The sequence below is a fragment of the Tachypleus tridentatus genome, chromosome 12, assembly GCF_004210375.1.
Source record: "Tachypleus tridentatus isolate NWPU-2018 chromosome 12, ASM421037v1, whole genome shotgun sequence".
NCBI lineage: Eukaryota > Metazoa > Arthropoda > Merostomata > Xiphosura > Limulidae > Tachypleus > Tachypleus tridentatus.
The window spans coordinates 40510744-40527734 of record NC_134836.1 but is presented as its reverse complement, the minus strand read 5'-3'; the positions used below and the strand labels follow the sequence as shown (position 1 = coordinate 40527734).

The 16991-nt window shown below is 32.8% G+C and overlaps 1 protein-coding gene across 2 annotated transcripts in view; it reads right to left on the bottom strand.

Annotated features, from left to right (window-relative positions):
- The window catches only part of LOC143233092 (guanine nucleotide-binding protein G(o) subunit alpha-like), a 48830-nt gene that overhangs the window by 8151 nt on the left and 23688 nt on the right, over positions 1-16991 (bottom strand). For both annotated transcript variants that reach the window (XM_076468987.1, XM_076468988.1), the window contains one exon: positions 1085-1213. In XM_076468987.1, the coding sequence (XP_076325102.1) occupies positions 1085-1213 (129 nt within the window). The remainder of the gene's footprint in view (positions 1-1084; positions 1214-16991) is intronic.

The window sequence follows — 16991 nt, the reverse complement described above, 5'->3', positions numbered from 1 at the left end:
ATATTTACTTTGTTTAATCATAAAGACCTCATTAGCATATATATATATTAGCTGATACCGAACATTTAAATCAGTTCTGATGATTTTGAAAGAGGAAATACTTAGACACATTATTGTTGATGGTTCAAGGTCTTTTGTTCTTTATGAGATTAGCTTATTCCACCTACTTGTTTGTTATTTACAACAAATAAAAAAAGAATATTTGTTCAAGGTAACATTTCACCTAAAAGTTATTATGAAAACAATAATTTTGTGACATATACTCACACAACCATTGAAATATGGAAAACTTCTAACAGTTGATCTAGCAATTTTCATGACTTTTATACCTTAAGTTACTTCTGTTCGAACATAAACATTTTTGCTGTACTTTAAAAATATTATAGGTACAGATGTATTTAATTCTTAAAGAGATATAAAATGCCAGAAGATGCCGCAACTTACTAGGCATTAAAAGGCACAGAACAGAACATTTTAAAATCTTAACAGTCTTAAATAACTTCGTTTATTATGAGAAGTATAAACTACCTAGTAACTTCAGGGATTACGATAAGCAAGGTAAGAAGTACATATTTTTAACAGTGAAATAGTTTAGGAACAGAAACTAACCACGGTGATAATCGAATTACGAGTGTAACTACAACAATTACTGAACTTTATCTAAAATATTATTTGACAAAGTTCTGTGTGTATTTGTGTGTGTGCGCTTATTACTGGCAAACAACTGGACTAATTGTCACTAAACCTGACATGTATATGAGGGAGTGCGTTTGGATCTCACTCCAGTATGTCGCCTCCGGGGGCTTTGTGTCTTTCCCATTCATTTAAGGAAAACGTCAGTGTGTTAGAAGTGATTTTAGGCTTATTTCAATATTCCATACCGGAGGCGTTAGCGTGTATATTGAAACTTAAGCCTTAACTGATTTATAAAAAATCAAGCAACGTTTCTACGATCAAAAAAGAGAAAACAAGTTGGAACCTATGATACCTCGCTTATGAATGTTATTATATTTTTCCCACTATTTATCAGTCTTTCTCTTGTGTATCATAGTCCTGTAAAGCTGTATAAAAGACTTAAACTTACTTAAAGTTTAGATTTTTAAATGAAAAATGAACCTCGACGATGCCTGTGGTTTTGACTCTCGTTCTCAAAATGTCTTGTTCAGTAGGCATGTAATCTTTCTTTCCCAACCGTTCGAGGTCGTCCAAGAAACTGAAAAAACACACCAAAAAATATAACATCATTAAACAAAAATGTTGAAATAATATTCATAAAAAATATCTTAAGGCTGAAAATTTGGACGTGCTTAAGTTCAAACGCACGGTTTGAAAGTTTTCTGCCCAAATCATTGAAACAAAACTTTGTATTATCTTTTCTTCACAAGGCCTACTTGATCTGCTTGGATTACGCCTCTATTCATAACGAAATAACTTTCCTTCAGAACACCTTAAATTAAAATTATGGATAACCTTCATCCTTACTGGAAAACGTAACACGCAACCTTTTTACTAAGAAAGGAACTCCACCGAATAATATCCGAACATAATCCAAATTCTCTCTAACATTTGTTAATCCTTACTTTGAAAAACAAAGTATTGTTAAAACCCAAATCAACGAGCTACTCAGGCCTTTCTATCCTCAGATTAAACTCCGTATTGTCTATAAATTAATATTAGTAGCTTTTATGGAATTAAATACATTTCACTTTCACCCTTATATTCATAGAAAAAAAAATAAGGTTAAAGATTTGGGTGTGTTAGAGTTCATCATTTTAAATTACTATAAATTCATTAGCTATGAACTAGAAAAGTATAAAGTGTAATACGAGATATGTATATATATATATAATATTCATAAAATGTATTATCCAAAAAAGAATAAAGTGTTGTTTAGCGAAACGAAGTGATAGCTGTAAAGCCACCTACATGGGCAAGATTTCTCGCCACTTTCAAATATACGCCTGGAACAAATGATAGTTTCTAAGAGAACAGGACTTCAAAGTTCACCTAACTCTCCTATATATTCTGAAATCGAAACGTCATCAGACCTTGTTTTATTAGAAGACATTTCAGTTCTAACTTATGGATGTAATGATCATGAAATGTTGATAAAAGAAAGTCTACATATTGCGAAAGAAAATTCAAGCCTGGATAGCTATTTAAACTAGTTCCCCTTGATTTATCCAAATCTCTCTCTTTCTGTCTTTACTTTATAAATTGAATGTTTCATAATTTTCTAACAATATTAATTGTATTTTGACATGAATAATTGTTCTAAAGATTCTTCAGTTTGTCATATTTATAGATTTGAATTACACATATAGAATACGCAGAATATAAGTTCATTCAAAATGTTTACAATTGTTGTCGTTTCTTTGCTATTCATTATAAGACTTCATTTTTCGCTAAATTAGCTAATTTTCAATTCTGAAACTAAGAAAGACACTAATGGCACTACTACTGAATAAGTTTATACTAGTTTTAACTCGTTCATAATGTTGTTGTTTTTTTAAATAAGAAGAATAAAATATTAACGCTCTAAATGTTTTAGTGTATTTTTAAATAAGAAGAATAAAATATTAACGCTCTAAATGTTTTAGCGTATTTTTAATAAGAATAATAAAATATTAACGCTCTAAATGTTTCAGTGTATTTTTAAATAAGAATAAAATATTAACACTAAATGTTTCAGTGTATTTTTAAATAAGAAGAATAAAATATTAACGCTCTAAATGTTTTAGTGTATTTTTAAATAAGAAGAATAAAATATTAACGCTCTAAATGTTTTAGTGTATTTTTAAATAAGAAGAATAAAATATTAACGTTCTAAATGTTTTAGTGTATTTTGCTTTAAACAATTGCTCAGAGTTATACAATAACTATTTATACTAGTCGTCCGTAATTTTGAATAAAGGGATGGCAGAGAGACAACTGTAGGCAGCGCCACCATTTTGGATACTCTAATAGAATCGTGAATTTAAACATCACTATTATAACATACCTGCAGCTACAGAGTGCGGAGCGTGGCTTTGTGGCAATGGGATTCGAGACAAGAATCTTCGGATTCAAAATGCAACTCGATAACCACTAGGGTCTGCTCTAAAAGACGCAACTAAATGTTTAGATGAAACCAAAATTAATTTCAATTGAATCTGGTGATGACGAGAAACCCAATTGAAGTAGAAATGTATTTTCAAGGAGGCTAGAATTGGTATTAGCACTTTAATTAAAATAAAGTACAGAACACTTTGTTAACCTGACGATGACCTGAGAAGGTCGAAATGTTGTCCTGTAGTTTGTTGTAAATAAAGTACTAATACCTACACCAGCCGTGTTGAGAATACGTTTTTAATTGAATCTGTTCTTAAACAATGACAGTCAGAGTCGATGCCAGGAAGAAGAGATATAAATAAGCCCTAAGCAAAAGATCTCTGGAATTCCTCATTTCAAACCTATTTGACAAAAAAAAAAATAATATTATTATTGTTTATTCTGAAAGCTAACCTTCAAAATACAGCTAATTAGGGAGTGAGCATAACGTATGCCGTGAAAGCTTTTCACAGTACAATTAACTCAAGAAATGTAAGTTCAGTTTTTAAGTAACGATTTTAAATAGCCTAGTCCTGTCTGTATTTTGACTTGTTTTATAGTTGTTTGAAATGTAAATATGAACATCTGACGTAATTACAGTGAAACAATTGAAGGGCTGTCATATATTCAATTTGTACAATTGCTCCGAAAACCCAGAAAACTGGCCTGATGACAGTGAGCCTTTCAAATCTCATCAATAATTATGCTTTCTAGTAACATAATATAGCAAACTAATATATGAGGAATAATCGATTTTGAAGAAACGAGTCGCTTATCTAAAAACTTACTCATATTAGCTTTTCAGATCAAAACGTAAATATTCCATGCTTCAACTAATATAACAGTTTATAAGTAATTTATTCTAAAATTATCGACAGAATTCACCCTATCAACTTTTGAAACATTTTAAAATTTATCAACAGTATGACAGCTAAAACTATTAATTTCTGCTAGATTTTCCATGTGCATTTGACATAGGAAACAAGCGATTTCACCCTTTTATTTTGTCAGTTTTTTGTTTACAGAGAGCGTCGCTTTGTTTATGTACAATAAACTTTCCGTGCTTTTCCCATTGTGGGTATTTAATCTCGATGTTTAGTGTTATAAGCTCATAGGCTTATACCCGAGCCATCAGATAGGGCAAAGTTGTTTAGCTGGCAAATATACAAAATGACTCAGTGTACTGCAACTGGTGGGCAGTGAACGACATAAAAAACAAGTGAGTAATTGGAGGGTTAAGTTACAGTAAAAGTGTTTTGAAATTGTCTGAAAATATTTCTTTATTTACGTTGGTATCAGTTAATATAGAGAAAGAAGAAGAGATTAAAAAAAAGAACCACAAACAAAGAACCGATGCAATATTTCGAGTTTTCTTTTTCGATTACACAAAGATTGTTATTTACAATAAATATAATACCTTCACGTTATTTTTTAAGTTCGAAGCTGCATATTGAGGTATAGGAACCTAAATTTTAACGTTAAAAACCTTAACGCTGACCAATCAGCGTGCGTGGAAAGGAGAGAGAGAACAACTGGACATAACTGTTGATGAGATATAATAATCGAATTCTGTTTTCATGACAAGAGCACTGTTTAAATAAGTAAAACATTGCGTCTGTTAATACTATTTCTTATTTCCTGCCTGAGCTAAGGCTTATGTTATATACACTGCTGACCAAAATCTTAAGGCCAATGAACATAAAGAAAAAATATGCATTTCGTGTTGTTAGACTCAACCACTTATTTGAGTAGAGCTTTGAAAGATGAAAATAAAAATAAAAAACGTTTTTAGCATTTAATATGGAAAGTTTGAACACTATAAAATTAGCCTAAATACTAGCTGGTCAAAAGTTTAAGACCGTACTGAAACGAAGCGCTAATTGGTAAATACGTAACGAAATTTAGTCATTTGTGTTCAAGCATTAGCGTTGTCAACATCTCCCACTGACATCTCCTGTGTTACATTGGGTAAAAACATGGCAAAGGCTAAACAGTTGACAGAATTTGAACGTGGCAGAATTATCGAGCTGCAAAAGCAAGGTCTCTCTCAACGTGCCATTGCTAGTGAGATTGGGCGTAGTAAAACTGCTGTTGCAAATTTCTTATAAGACCCTGAGGGATACGAAACGAGAATTTCAATTGGTCGGCTCAAGAAAATTTCGTTGGCGTTGAGTAGGATTCGTTGAACCAGATTAAGGCCCTTACTGACGCAGAATGCAGCTCAAGAACAATAAGACGGTATCTACGAGAGAAAGGCTTCAAAAACCGTAAACATTTTCAAAAGCCACGCCTCCTTCCACACCACGAAACAGCTCGGTTAAACTTTGTTGAGAAGCACCAAACATGGGATGTAGAAAAGTGGACGAAGGTTTGATGAGAAAAAAATTTAACCTGGATGGTCCAGAGGGCTTCCAACGTTACTGGCACGATAAGGATATCTCACCGGAGACATTTTCTACACGACACAGTGGAGGAGGTTCCATCATTATCTGGGTTGCTTTCTCCTTCCATGGAACAATGGAGCTTCAGGTTATACAGGGGTATCAAACAGCAGCTGGCTACATTGGCATGTTAGAGAGAGCATCTTTATTGACTGAAGGCCCTCGCTTGTGTGGAAATGACTAGATCTTTCAGCAGAACAACGCTGCAATCCACAATTCCAGCAGAACAAAGGACTTTTCATGGCGAATAACGTGATTCTTTGGGACCATCCAACGTGTTCACCCGAACTGAACCCCATTGAAAATGTTTGGAGTTGGATGGCAAGGGAAGTCTGTAGAAATGGAAGTCATTTCCAAACAGTGCATGATCTTCGTGAAGCCTTCTTCACCACTTGGAATAACATTCCAGCCATCTTTCTGCAAACGCTTATATCGACCATGTCAAAGCGAATGTTTGAAGTTATTCGCAATGATGGCCGTGCAACTCACTACTGAGACCTCTTGTTGGGTATTTCCTACCCTGTTTAGAACTTCTTTTTGGTATGGTCTTAACTTTTGATCAGCTAGTATTTAGGCTAATTTCATAGTGTTCACATATTCCCTATTAAATGCTAAAAAAGGTTTTTTCTTATTTTCCCTTTTCCTATTGTCATCTTTAGAAGCTCTCCTCAAATAAGTGGTTGAATCTAACAATGCAAAATGCATATCTTTTCTTTATGTTCATTGGCCTTAAGATTTTGGCCAGTAGTGTATGAACTATACGTCTCGGTCAGAATTCAGGCATGACCATCCGTAATATAGAATGACAAACTATTCAAAGAAGGCAATCAGACAACAGGCCAGCCGCCTTTATGGCTACTCTTAACCTAGGAGCGGGATTCACACTTATAACCCAACAGGTATCCCACAAAAACTGAAAATTCGTATGTACATCTACATGGACCTAATGAATCTCCATACCAATTTTGGTGAAGATCCAACTACACCCTACGAAGTTGTTACATGGACATACAACAGACAGTACTATGAAATTTATATAGATTTTCTGTGTGAATTTATTATCGATAAGGAAAAAAATAACAAAAATAAACTGTTTACATAAGCTGACTGACGATAAAATTCTAAAATAATAAAATCTAAGATTACATTGTGTGTCTCCATGGAAACTACATCCAAATCTTCATTTTTACTTAATGCTGTGGACATCAAAAGAGGTTTCTATAGAAACGAAACATAGTAGACACTGTAAATGTAGAGACGTAAAAAAATGAAAAGTTGTTATAGTGAATGGTTAAGTCAGCGACCACAAGGAAAGAAAAAACTTACCAAACCTATTCGTTCTCGTAAGCAACTAATGTTCCTATTCACATGAGATGATATCCTACGCTGGATTTAGGCTTTTCTAAAGCCTACCAGATAAATACTGAAGATTATTAATCCACCCAACGGTCGTTCTATGTACTAATGTTATACCTGATAACAAGGTGAAAAATGTAATTTGATTTTAATTTAGAGAAACACACTCCGTAAGTGACATATAAACGGAAAGTCTTCAAGCACAAATAAGACCAGTTTCTCTGTGTATGAAATAAAAAGGCTACAATTACTAGAAACTTACCAATGTTGAATTAAGTATTTTCAAAGGAATGGTTGTTAGTCTCCGAATCAAAGTACAACAAGTACTCTATAAACTGTTCTTGAAAGTTTACTTGTCATCGATAAGAGTTCAAATTTTCTCTGACGTGAACAATAATTTGATTCGTTAATAATCTTTATTTACCATTTTGTACTTCACAGTTCTTTTTGGTTTTTTAGAATTTTCTGAATGGAACCAATAACTTGTAGTCAGATAAAGCAAATAACATGGACGTGACCTAAAAATCCAATCAATAAGTATTGTAGCTAATGTAATATATGAATATATATATTTTTGTAAATTGAGATGATGTATACAATTTAATCTGAACGGCACCTTATGCTCATGTGAAAATAAAAGGTTATGTTAGAATCTCCTAGGGTCCAAGTTTAGCTTTCCATAATTTTGAACTACTGACCAGAAGGGAAGGCAGTTAGTCGGCAACACCTTCATCAAGGGGCTTTATCCGGCTCCTCGAACTGATTAACGGTACTGACTTCTATAATGCAGCTACTGATAGTATGTAACGTTTTCAACTGCATCATTTCTCGAATACTGTAACCTCAACAAGCTAACAACTTGGCTTTACGAATATTTCCAGAATTTTTGCATGTGATGGCTGTGGGACTAAAATTCAGAGAATTATGACAAAATTTATCTCAGACCTTAAGTAAACACAAGGAAGCTTTTTACAGATTGTGACAGAAATACCTGTGAACCTAAAATACAAATAAATTATAAATATTAAGTTCTAATTAACTTACCGTAGGAGTCGTCTGAAATGTGAGGACAAATAGATAACATGCAGTATCACACTAGTGGGAAAACACACGGGTCAGTAAAAGGAAGGTGAGGATTTTTAAATGGCATTCGTATCTTACGTTTTCAATACGTCATTACTGTCAGAACAATTTGATATCTCCACATCAAAAGTGTTTAGTTTTCCTAGCCATTTATTATTCTCTGTTATATATATGTTTCACTGGCAAGACATTCCAAGGACCGTGATCCTGGAATGCCGTTTAAATATTGCGTGTTCACGTGTTATGACGCACTCATACAAACTCTAATAGATATGTAAACGTCCCACCAGAAAGTAGGTTCTAATCACCCAATAACTAATCAGCCTTATGAACTGATTCACAGTAATACGAAGTAAATCGTTAAGAAACTGATTTTCTGAGGTTTTGTAACAGCAAACTTAACTTCATATCAAATGTATTGAAGTAAATGTAATGAGGCTAATATCAGCAACAGTATGATATGTGGAACTAACAGTTGTGTTACAACAGACGTCAGATCAAACAAGGTCTTCTTTCACTTGTTTTGTTATATTTTAGTCAATGTTAAAACTCTGTCGGTGATTCAACATATCAATGTGGCTATGTTTTTTCTATACAGTTTTTACTGTACAACATCATATATATAAAGCAAAGTGTGTGTCCGGAAAAAATAAACAGTCGCTTATCGATCGTTTCGTATCTATTCCTTATACATTTCCACACTTCTTGACCAATCAGTATCAAACTGCTTGAAACAGTGATACAGGATGATGTCATGAAGGGGTGGGTGGGAGTTATGGACCACCCATATAATTTCGGAAAAACTATCCAGTTAGCACAATTTGACACAGTGATACAGGATGACATATGGGAGATTATGAGGGGGGTTGGACCCCCCATCTGATTTCATATTGATAAGAGTTCTTGAAAACATTATGACTACATTTTCAGTATTGGTGCTTTTATGTGTTTTCTTTGTACTTTAATGTTTATTATGTTAAGGATGAAAAATAGAAGCAAAATTTCCTATTCTTTGTTACAAATCATTTTGTTCTCCAGAGCCCTTTATGTAGCGTTGTGCTTAATTCTAAACAACAAATGAGTTTTCATTTTAATTGTCCAACGGTGGATACTCCAGCTAGTATGTAAAAAGTTCTGTTTATAAAAGTTCATGTGGAATCAATAAAACTTGGTCAAAATAAACAAACTGCATTGATGAGAATTGAAATTAACACAATAACATGATTAATGTAGTGTATATAATACATTAGAAATGTGGAATATCATAAACATGCGATTAGAATGTTTTGATTCATAAATTTATTAACCTCGCTTTTATCGATATTTTCGGCTGTAATCCCAACAATACCTCACTCTTGGCTAGTTTAAGAGATTTAGGTTAGTCTTGTATCCTTATACTAAACAAACAGCAAAAAAGCTCTGATCGTCAAAATGATAAGAAATATGATAAATTAATGAATAATAAGAGAAATAAATATATTATATATGTTAAACAGCATAACCAATACTATTAACAAAACTGGCGTCATAGAATTAATATAGAGTAACTTTATTTACTATGTTGCTTCTAAGACTTAGTTAGAAACTTATCGCTTTTCAACAATTTGTTTTTGTTGAATTTCTAAAAACTCGATTACTAGTCTGTTATGTATAACCACTTCATATACTATTTAACAATAAACAATTTACACAAATTACTTAATTTATAGTGATATTAGTATATCTAAGAAATTAAGACATATATATATATACATCCTTGTCTATGCTAAAAATAATATAGGATAAGTTAAGTGCAACCATTATCACTAGCAGACTCAATGAAGTTTATATATTTAGTTAGTATGCAATCTCTGATTCAAAGGCAACGGAAATATTAGGACACGTTGTAAAAAACACAGGCAACATTTAATGTTGTATTTCTTTCTTTCTGAAATCCACAAGAATGAGTATTATTTTATGAAAAATTCAGAGTTGTGCGCTGAACTATAAGTGAAAGGTGCCCAAAAAAGATATGATTGTTTTTTTGTCAGCAGAATTGGTTGATTGTCTATCGTAATTTAGACAAGGGTCATGTTATTGTTGAAGTGCATTATTTACAAATTACATGCAATTCCCAAAGTTTTTGTTAAACCTCTGAAGAACTGTTGAGACAATGATCCAAAATCTTTGAACGTTGGTTCTTGTCGATGTGTAAACGAGATCGGATGTAAAGCTAACCAGCAAATGTAAAGTAAGAAAATGTTACGAGTGTAACGTTACAGGTATAGACGAGATTACAATGACGTACCAGTTCCTCAAAATGTTAGTCGTAAGAGAGGTCGCTAAAGCTTCAGTGCTGAAAGAGAAGTACGCTTGAGTAAACTTGTGATGAACTTATGAATGTATCCGACGCTCAAATATGGATGAACAACGATTTGGCGTGGTGCGAATCCCGACGAAACGAAGGACAATGATTTAAGATCAGGTAAAGAACGAACAAAATTAAGATTTTTTGTCTGTGCAAGGATAATGCATATGGTGAAACCATTGTTTAATTTTAAAATCGAGGAGTCTGTGTGTGTTTTTTTTTTAACAAAGCCACAAAGGCTATCTGCTCAGCCCACCGAGGGGAATCGAACCCCTGATTTTAGCATTGTAAATCCGGAGACATACCGCTGTACTAGCGGTCGGCATTGAGGAGTCACATATATAACAAAACCATTGTGTAATATTGAACATGATGTACAGGGCTGACGAGAAAAGGGGCAGCTGTTCTGGAGCTGGAAGTATGCTGAAGGGCCCCTACAGGGGATATTCCAAAGTTCAGTAGAAATAAATTCTACTTAATGAGTTGAAATGGGTGTTATTTTTTCACGCATTCATGAAGAAATTTGTCAGTTAAATTCTGTTTATGAAAAATTAGCAAAAGCTAATAAATATAATTAAATATTACTGATCCCGGGGCCTGAGTAAACATAATATTAAAAACGCAATGGATATGGAGAGTGAGTCATTTTCCTAAACTGAGCCCAATGTAAAATACGGACGAAGACTTTTGTTTAATATCAAAAATTCATCCCGCCATGATTCAGCTGTATGTTTGAGGGTTGAGTGCTTGTTTGTTTGTTTGTTGTTGAATTTCGCGCAAAGCTATATGAGGGCTATTTGCGCTAGCCGTCCCTAATTTAGTAGTGTAAGACTAGAAGGAAGGCAGCTAGTCATCACCACCCACCGTCAACTCTTGGGCTACTCTTCTACCAACGAATAGTGGGATTTACTATCACATTATGACGCTCCCACGATTGAAAGGGCGAGTATGTTTGGCACGACGGGGATTCGAACCCGAGAGTTAAGTCCAAAAATACTCGTGATGGGCACAGCACAGTCATCCCATTTTGTAGCGTGGTGCTTAAGAAACAAACATACAAATTAAATATTCATGGAGAAATTTATTATTTAATAAGCAGAATGGTTTAGGTCTTAAGATGATTACTAGAAATCACCAAACTTCCCATGTTCAAACATGAAATTAGTAGAATAAAAGAAACTTAGAAAAGAAGCCTGAAAATTGTAAATCTTTTCTATAGAATAATTTATAAGTTTATTATGAGTCGTCTCAGAATATTAACATTAAATGAACACGTGTTCAATGGTGTGCCACAAGCTGTGACGCATAGTTATAACAGGTTTAGAACAGAAAACTTTACTGGTTCTCATCAAACACTGTGAAACCAGGAAAGTCATTTCACGAAAGGCTTGGGAACGGTCAAGTTACACTGACCAATTCAGCTTGGAGGCTTATGCTATGGTGTAATTAATTTGTGCATATATTTCATACAATCTGACTAAAATGTCTCACACAAACTTCCGTTTGCAACCCCTTTCCAGCTTAAGAAAGAAAGCCGTTCCTGCCCGCTTTCTCCCAAATGAAGTCCCTCTATAAAACTTATTGTAAGTCCGTTATGGTAATACAGTGGCGGATTTTGTCACTGTAATGATACAAGCGTTTTTCATATTTTAAGTAGAGAAGATAAGAAAGAAAGAAATGAAGAAATTAGGCAGCTAGTCATCACCACCCACCGCCAACTCTTGGGCTACTCTTTTACCAACGAATAGTGGGATTGACCGTCACATTATAACGCCCCCATGGCTGAAAGAGTGAGCATGTTTTGGCGCGACGGGATTCGAACCCATGACCCTCAGATTATGAGTCGAAAGTCTTAACTCACCTGGCCATGTCGGGCCTCATTACGTATGGTAAAAAAGAAATTGTTGGCTGTTAAGTGTAAAGCTATGTAATGGTCTTTTGGTGATTTCAGTGATGTCGAGAAATCCCACTTGTAGAGAAACATATATGTAAAAACCTGTGAACCTGACGATGACCGAAGAAGGTCGAAACATTGTTCATTCCTCCACATAAAAAATTTTCTTAACCTAAACGAGTCGTTTTTAAATATATTTTTCTGTGGTTTGCCCGCCATCGGTATCGAAATTCTGTTTTTAGAGTTATAAGCTTTCAGACTTACCGCTGAGCCATTGAAATACTTTAAAAAGAAAGCAGAGTTGCATATGTTGTAAGATACTGAATTAATACTGAACTTTATGTCTGTCTACTGCGGCTCCCCAGTGGCTCAGCGGTATGTCTACTGACTTATCACGCTAAAATCCGGGTTTCGATACCCGTAGTAGGCAGAGCACAGATAGCCAATTGTGTAGTTTTGTGCTTAATTCAAAACAACAACAACTGTTTACCGTGAGTCATATGCCAGATGGCGTTGTTATTGCCTTATACGGTATTAAATAGATTTCTATAATTAATCGGTACGGTGGCGTTGATCCTAAAAGTGATTGAAAAAAACGCATTTATTATGTACAGTTGTTGTTTGTTGAATTTCGTAAAAGCTATTCGAAGGTTATTTGTGCTGGCCATCCCTAATCTTGAGGTGATGGACTATAAGAAAGACAGTTAGTTAACACAACCCAACCCTAATTCGTGGGCTATTGTAATAGGGATTTGACCATCACTTTTAGAATATGTCCACGGCTCAAAAGTTCAGAGCGCGATTGTTATTATATCGCTATGTTTTTTTTTTGTAAAATGCATATATAGTAATAAATGTAGACTCGTTAATCTATTATTCTTGCCGCATGGTACGGATTTTTCTCAAAAGTTTATAAAATTTTTAATCTTGATACAATGCCAAAGTTATAATTTCAAGACGTAAATGTGCTACGTTGGTTTTTCACTAGGTTAACTACGATATATTTTTACACGGTTTATAAAACTGTGGGTCTACTTACATTGGTATGAACATATTTTACTGAGATTGTAGAGATTTCATTGGATAAAAATGATCATGATATAAGTATTTTTAGGTTTTATAAAATTATCGCGATAAACTTATTTGTTTATATTTAGTGGTTGACCGTATTGTTAAGACAAAAGTGTTTAGATATCAGTACATCTTAATTGTTTATACTTATTGGTTGACCATAATGTTAAAACAAACGTGGTCTCGATATCAGTACATCTGAATTGTTTATATTTAGTGATTGACCATAATGTTCAGACAAAAGTTGTCTCGATATCAGTACATCTTTATTGTTTATATTTAGTGATTGACCATATTGTTAAGACAAAAGTGGTCTAGATATCAGTAAATCTTATTTGTTTATATTTAGTGGTTGACCATAATGTTAAGACAAAAGTGGTCTAGATATCAGTACATCTTAATTGTTTATATTTAGTGGTTGACCATAATGTCAAGACAAAAGTTGTCTAGATATCAGTACATTTTAATTGTTTATATTTAGTGGTTGACCATAATGTTAAGACAAAAGTGGTCTCGATATTAGTACATCTTAATTGTTTATATTAAGTGGTTGACCATAATGTTAAAACAAAACTGGTCTAGATATCAGTACATCTTAATTGTTTATATTTAGTGGTTGACCATAATGTTAAAACAAAAGTGGTCTCGATATCAGTACATCTTAATTGTTTATATTTAGTGGTTGACCATAATGTTAAAACAAAAGTGGTCTCGATATCAGTACATCTTATTTGTTTATATTTAGTGGTTGACCATAATGTTAAAACAAAAGTGGTCTCGATATCAGTACATCTTTATTGTTTATATTTAGTGGTTGACCATAATGTCAAGACAAAAGTGTTTAGATATCAGTACATCTTAATTGTTTATATTTAGTGGTTGACCATAATGTCAAGACAAAAGTGGTCTAGATATCAGTACATTTTAATTGTTTATATTTAGTGGTTGACCATAATGTTAAGACAAAAGTGGTCTAGATATCAGTACATCTTAATTGTTTATATTTAGTGGTTGACCATAATGTTAAAACAAAAGTGGTCTCGATATCAGTACATCTTATTTGTTTATATTTAGTGGTTGACCATAACGTTAAAACAAAAGTGGTCTAGATATCAGTACATCTTAATTGTTTATATTTAGTGGTTGACCATAATGTTCAGACAAAAGTTGTCTCGATATCAGTACATCTTTATTGTTTATATTTAGTGATTGACCATATTGTTAAGACAAAAGTGGTCTAGATATCAGTAAATCTTATTTGTTTATATTTAGTGGTTGACCATAATGTTAAGACAAAAGTGGTCTAGATATCAGTACATCTTAATTGTTTATATTTAGTGGTTGACCATAATGTCAAGACAAAAGTTGTCTAGATATCAGTACATTTTAATTGTTTATATTTAGTGGTTGACCATAATGTTAAGACAAAAGTGGTCTCGATATTAGTACATCTTAATTGTTTATATTAAGTGGTTGACCATAATGTTAAAACAAAACTGGTCTAGATATCAGTACATCTTAATTGTTTATATTTAGTGGTTGACCATAATGTTAAAACAAAAGTGGTCTCGATATCAGTACATCTTAATTGTTTATATTTAGTGGTTGACCATAATGTTAAAACAAAAGTGGTCTCGATATCAGTACATCTTATTTGTTTATATTTAGTGGTTGACCATAATGTTAAAACAAAAGTGGTCTCGATATCAGTACATCTTTATTGTTTATATTTAGTGATTGACCATATTGTTAAGACAAAAGTGGTCTCGATATCAGTACATCTTAATTGTTTATATTTAGTGGTTGACCATAATGTTAAAACAAAAGTGGTCTCGATATCAGTACATCTTATTTGTTTATATTTAGTGGTTGACCATAATGTTAAAACAAAAGTGGTCTCGATATCAGTACATCTGAATTGTTTATATTTAGTGATTGACCATAATGTTAAAACAAAAGTGTTTAGATATCAGTACATCTTAATTGTTTATATTTAGTGGTTGACCATAATGTCAAGACAAAAGTGGTCTAGATATCAGTACATTTTAATTGTTTATATTTAGTGGTTGACCATAATGTTAAGACAAAAGTGGTCTAGATATCAGTACATCTTAATTGTTTATATTTAGTGGTTGACCATAATGTTAAAACAAAAGTGGTCTCGATATCAGTACATCTTATTTGTTTATATTTAGTGGTTGACCATAACGTTAAAACAAAAGTGGTCTAGATATCAGTACATCTTAATTGTTTATATTTAGTGGTTGACCATAATGTTCAGACAAAAGTTGTCTCGATATCAGTACATCTTTATTGTTTATATTTAGTGATTGACCATATTGTTAAGACAAAAGTGGTCTAGATATCAGTAAATCTTATTTGTTTATATTTAGTGGTTGACCATAATGTTAAGACAAAAGTGGTCTAGATATCAGTACATCTTAATTGTTTATATTTAGTGGTTGACCATAATGTCAAGACAAAAGTTGTCTAGATATCAGTACATTTTAATTGTTTATATTTAGTGGTTGACCATAATGTTAAGACAAAAGTGGTCTCGATATTAGTACATCTTAATTGTTTATATTAAGTGGTTGACCATAATGTTAAAACAAAACTGGTCTAGATATCAGTACATCTTAATTGTTTATATTTAGTGGTTGACCATAATGTTAAAACAAAAGTGGTCTCGATATCAGTACATCTTAATTGTTTATATTTAGTGGTTGACCATAATGTTAAAACAAAAGTGGTCTCGATATCAGTACATCTTATTTGTTTATATTTAGTGGTTGACCATAATGTTAAAACAAAAGTGGTCTCGATATCAGTACATCTTTATTGTTTATATTTAGTGATTGACCATATTGGTAAGACAAAAGTGGTCTAGATATCAGTAAATCTTATTTGTTTATATTTAGTGGTTGACCATAAGGTTAAGACAAAAGTGGTCTCGATATTAGTACATCTTAATTGTTTATATTAAGTGGTTGACCATAATGTTAAGACAAAAGTGGCCTCGATATCAGTACATCTTAATTGTTTATATTTAGTGGTTGACCTTAAAAGTGGTCTAGATATCAGTACATCTTCGTGTAATATTTGTATCAACCCACTATTCTATCGTTGTCATTTTCATTTCTTGTGAGAACAAGCAGTCCTACGACACAGGAACTAATCAAATATTTAAAAATATGTAAAACAGGGACAGTTTCTGTCACATGAAACCGAAAGATATAGTAAAAACATTAATGAATTAGAAAAATATGTTTAAACACAATATAATTATAAGATGTAATCATTCGACAAAATATATAATTGGATGAAACCACTGATTTGTTTAAATCTGTCTTTTTTTTTTTTTTGCTTTTTAATAATGATATAGTACAAGTTATTCCGAGAGTTATATTTGAAACCTACATCAGGATTGAGGCTATGTTCTCAAGCCTATCATATGATTGGCAAAACCTCTTTTTTGCTCCTGAACAATTTAGGCTCGCGTACTATAGGTGATATGTTGATAATATTTCTGAGGTATTTGATGACATTAAACTCGTTGACACATTTCCTAGTAGTTAAATGTAAAACACATATAGATTAAATTTACTACAGAAAATCAAGTATAACAGACTCAAGTTTTTAAGATGCACTTGTCTTCAAAAACCATGGTTATGTTAAGCTTTAGGATTATTGTAGCTTATTCGAATAG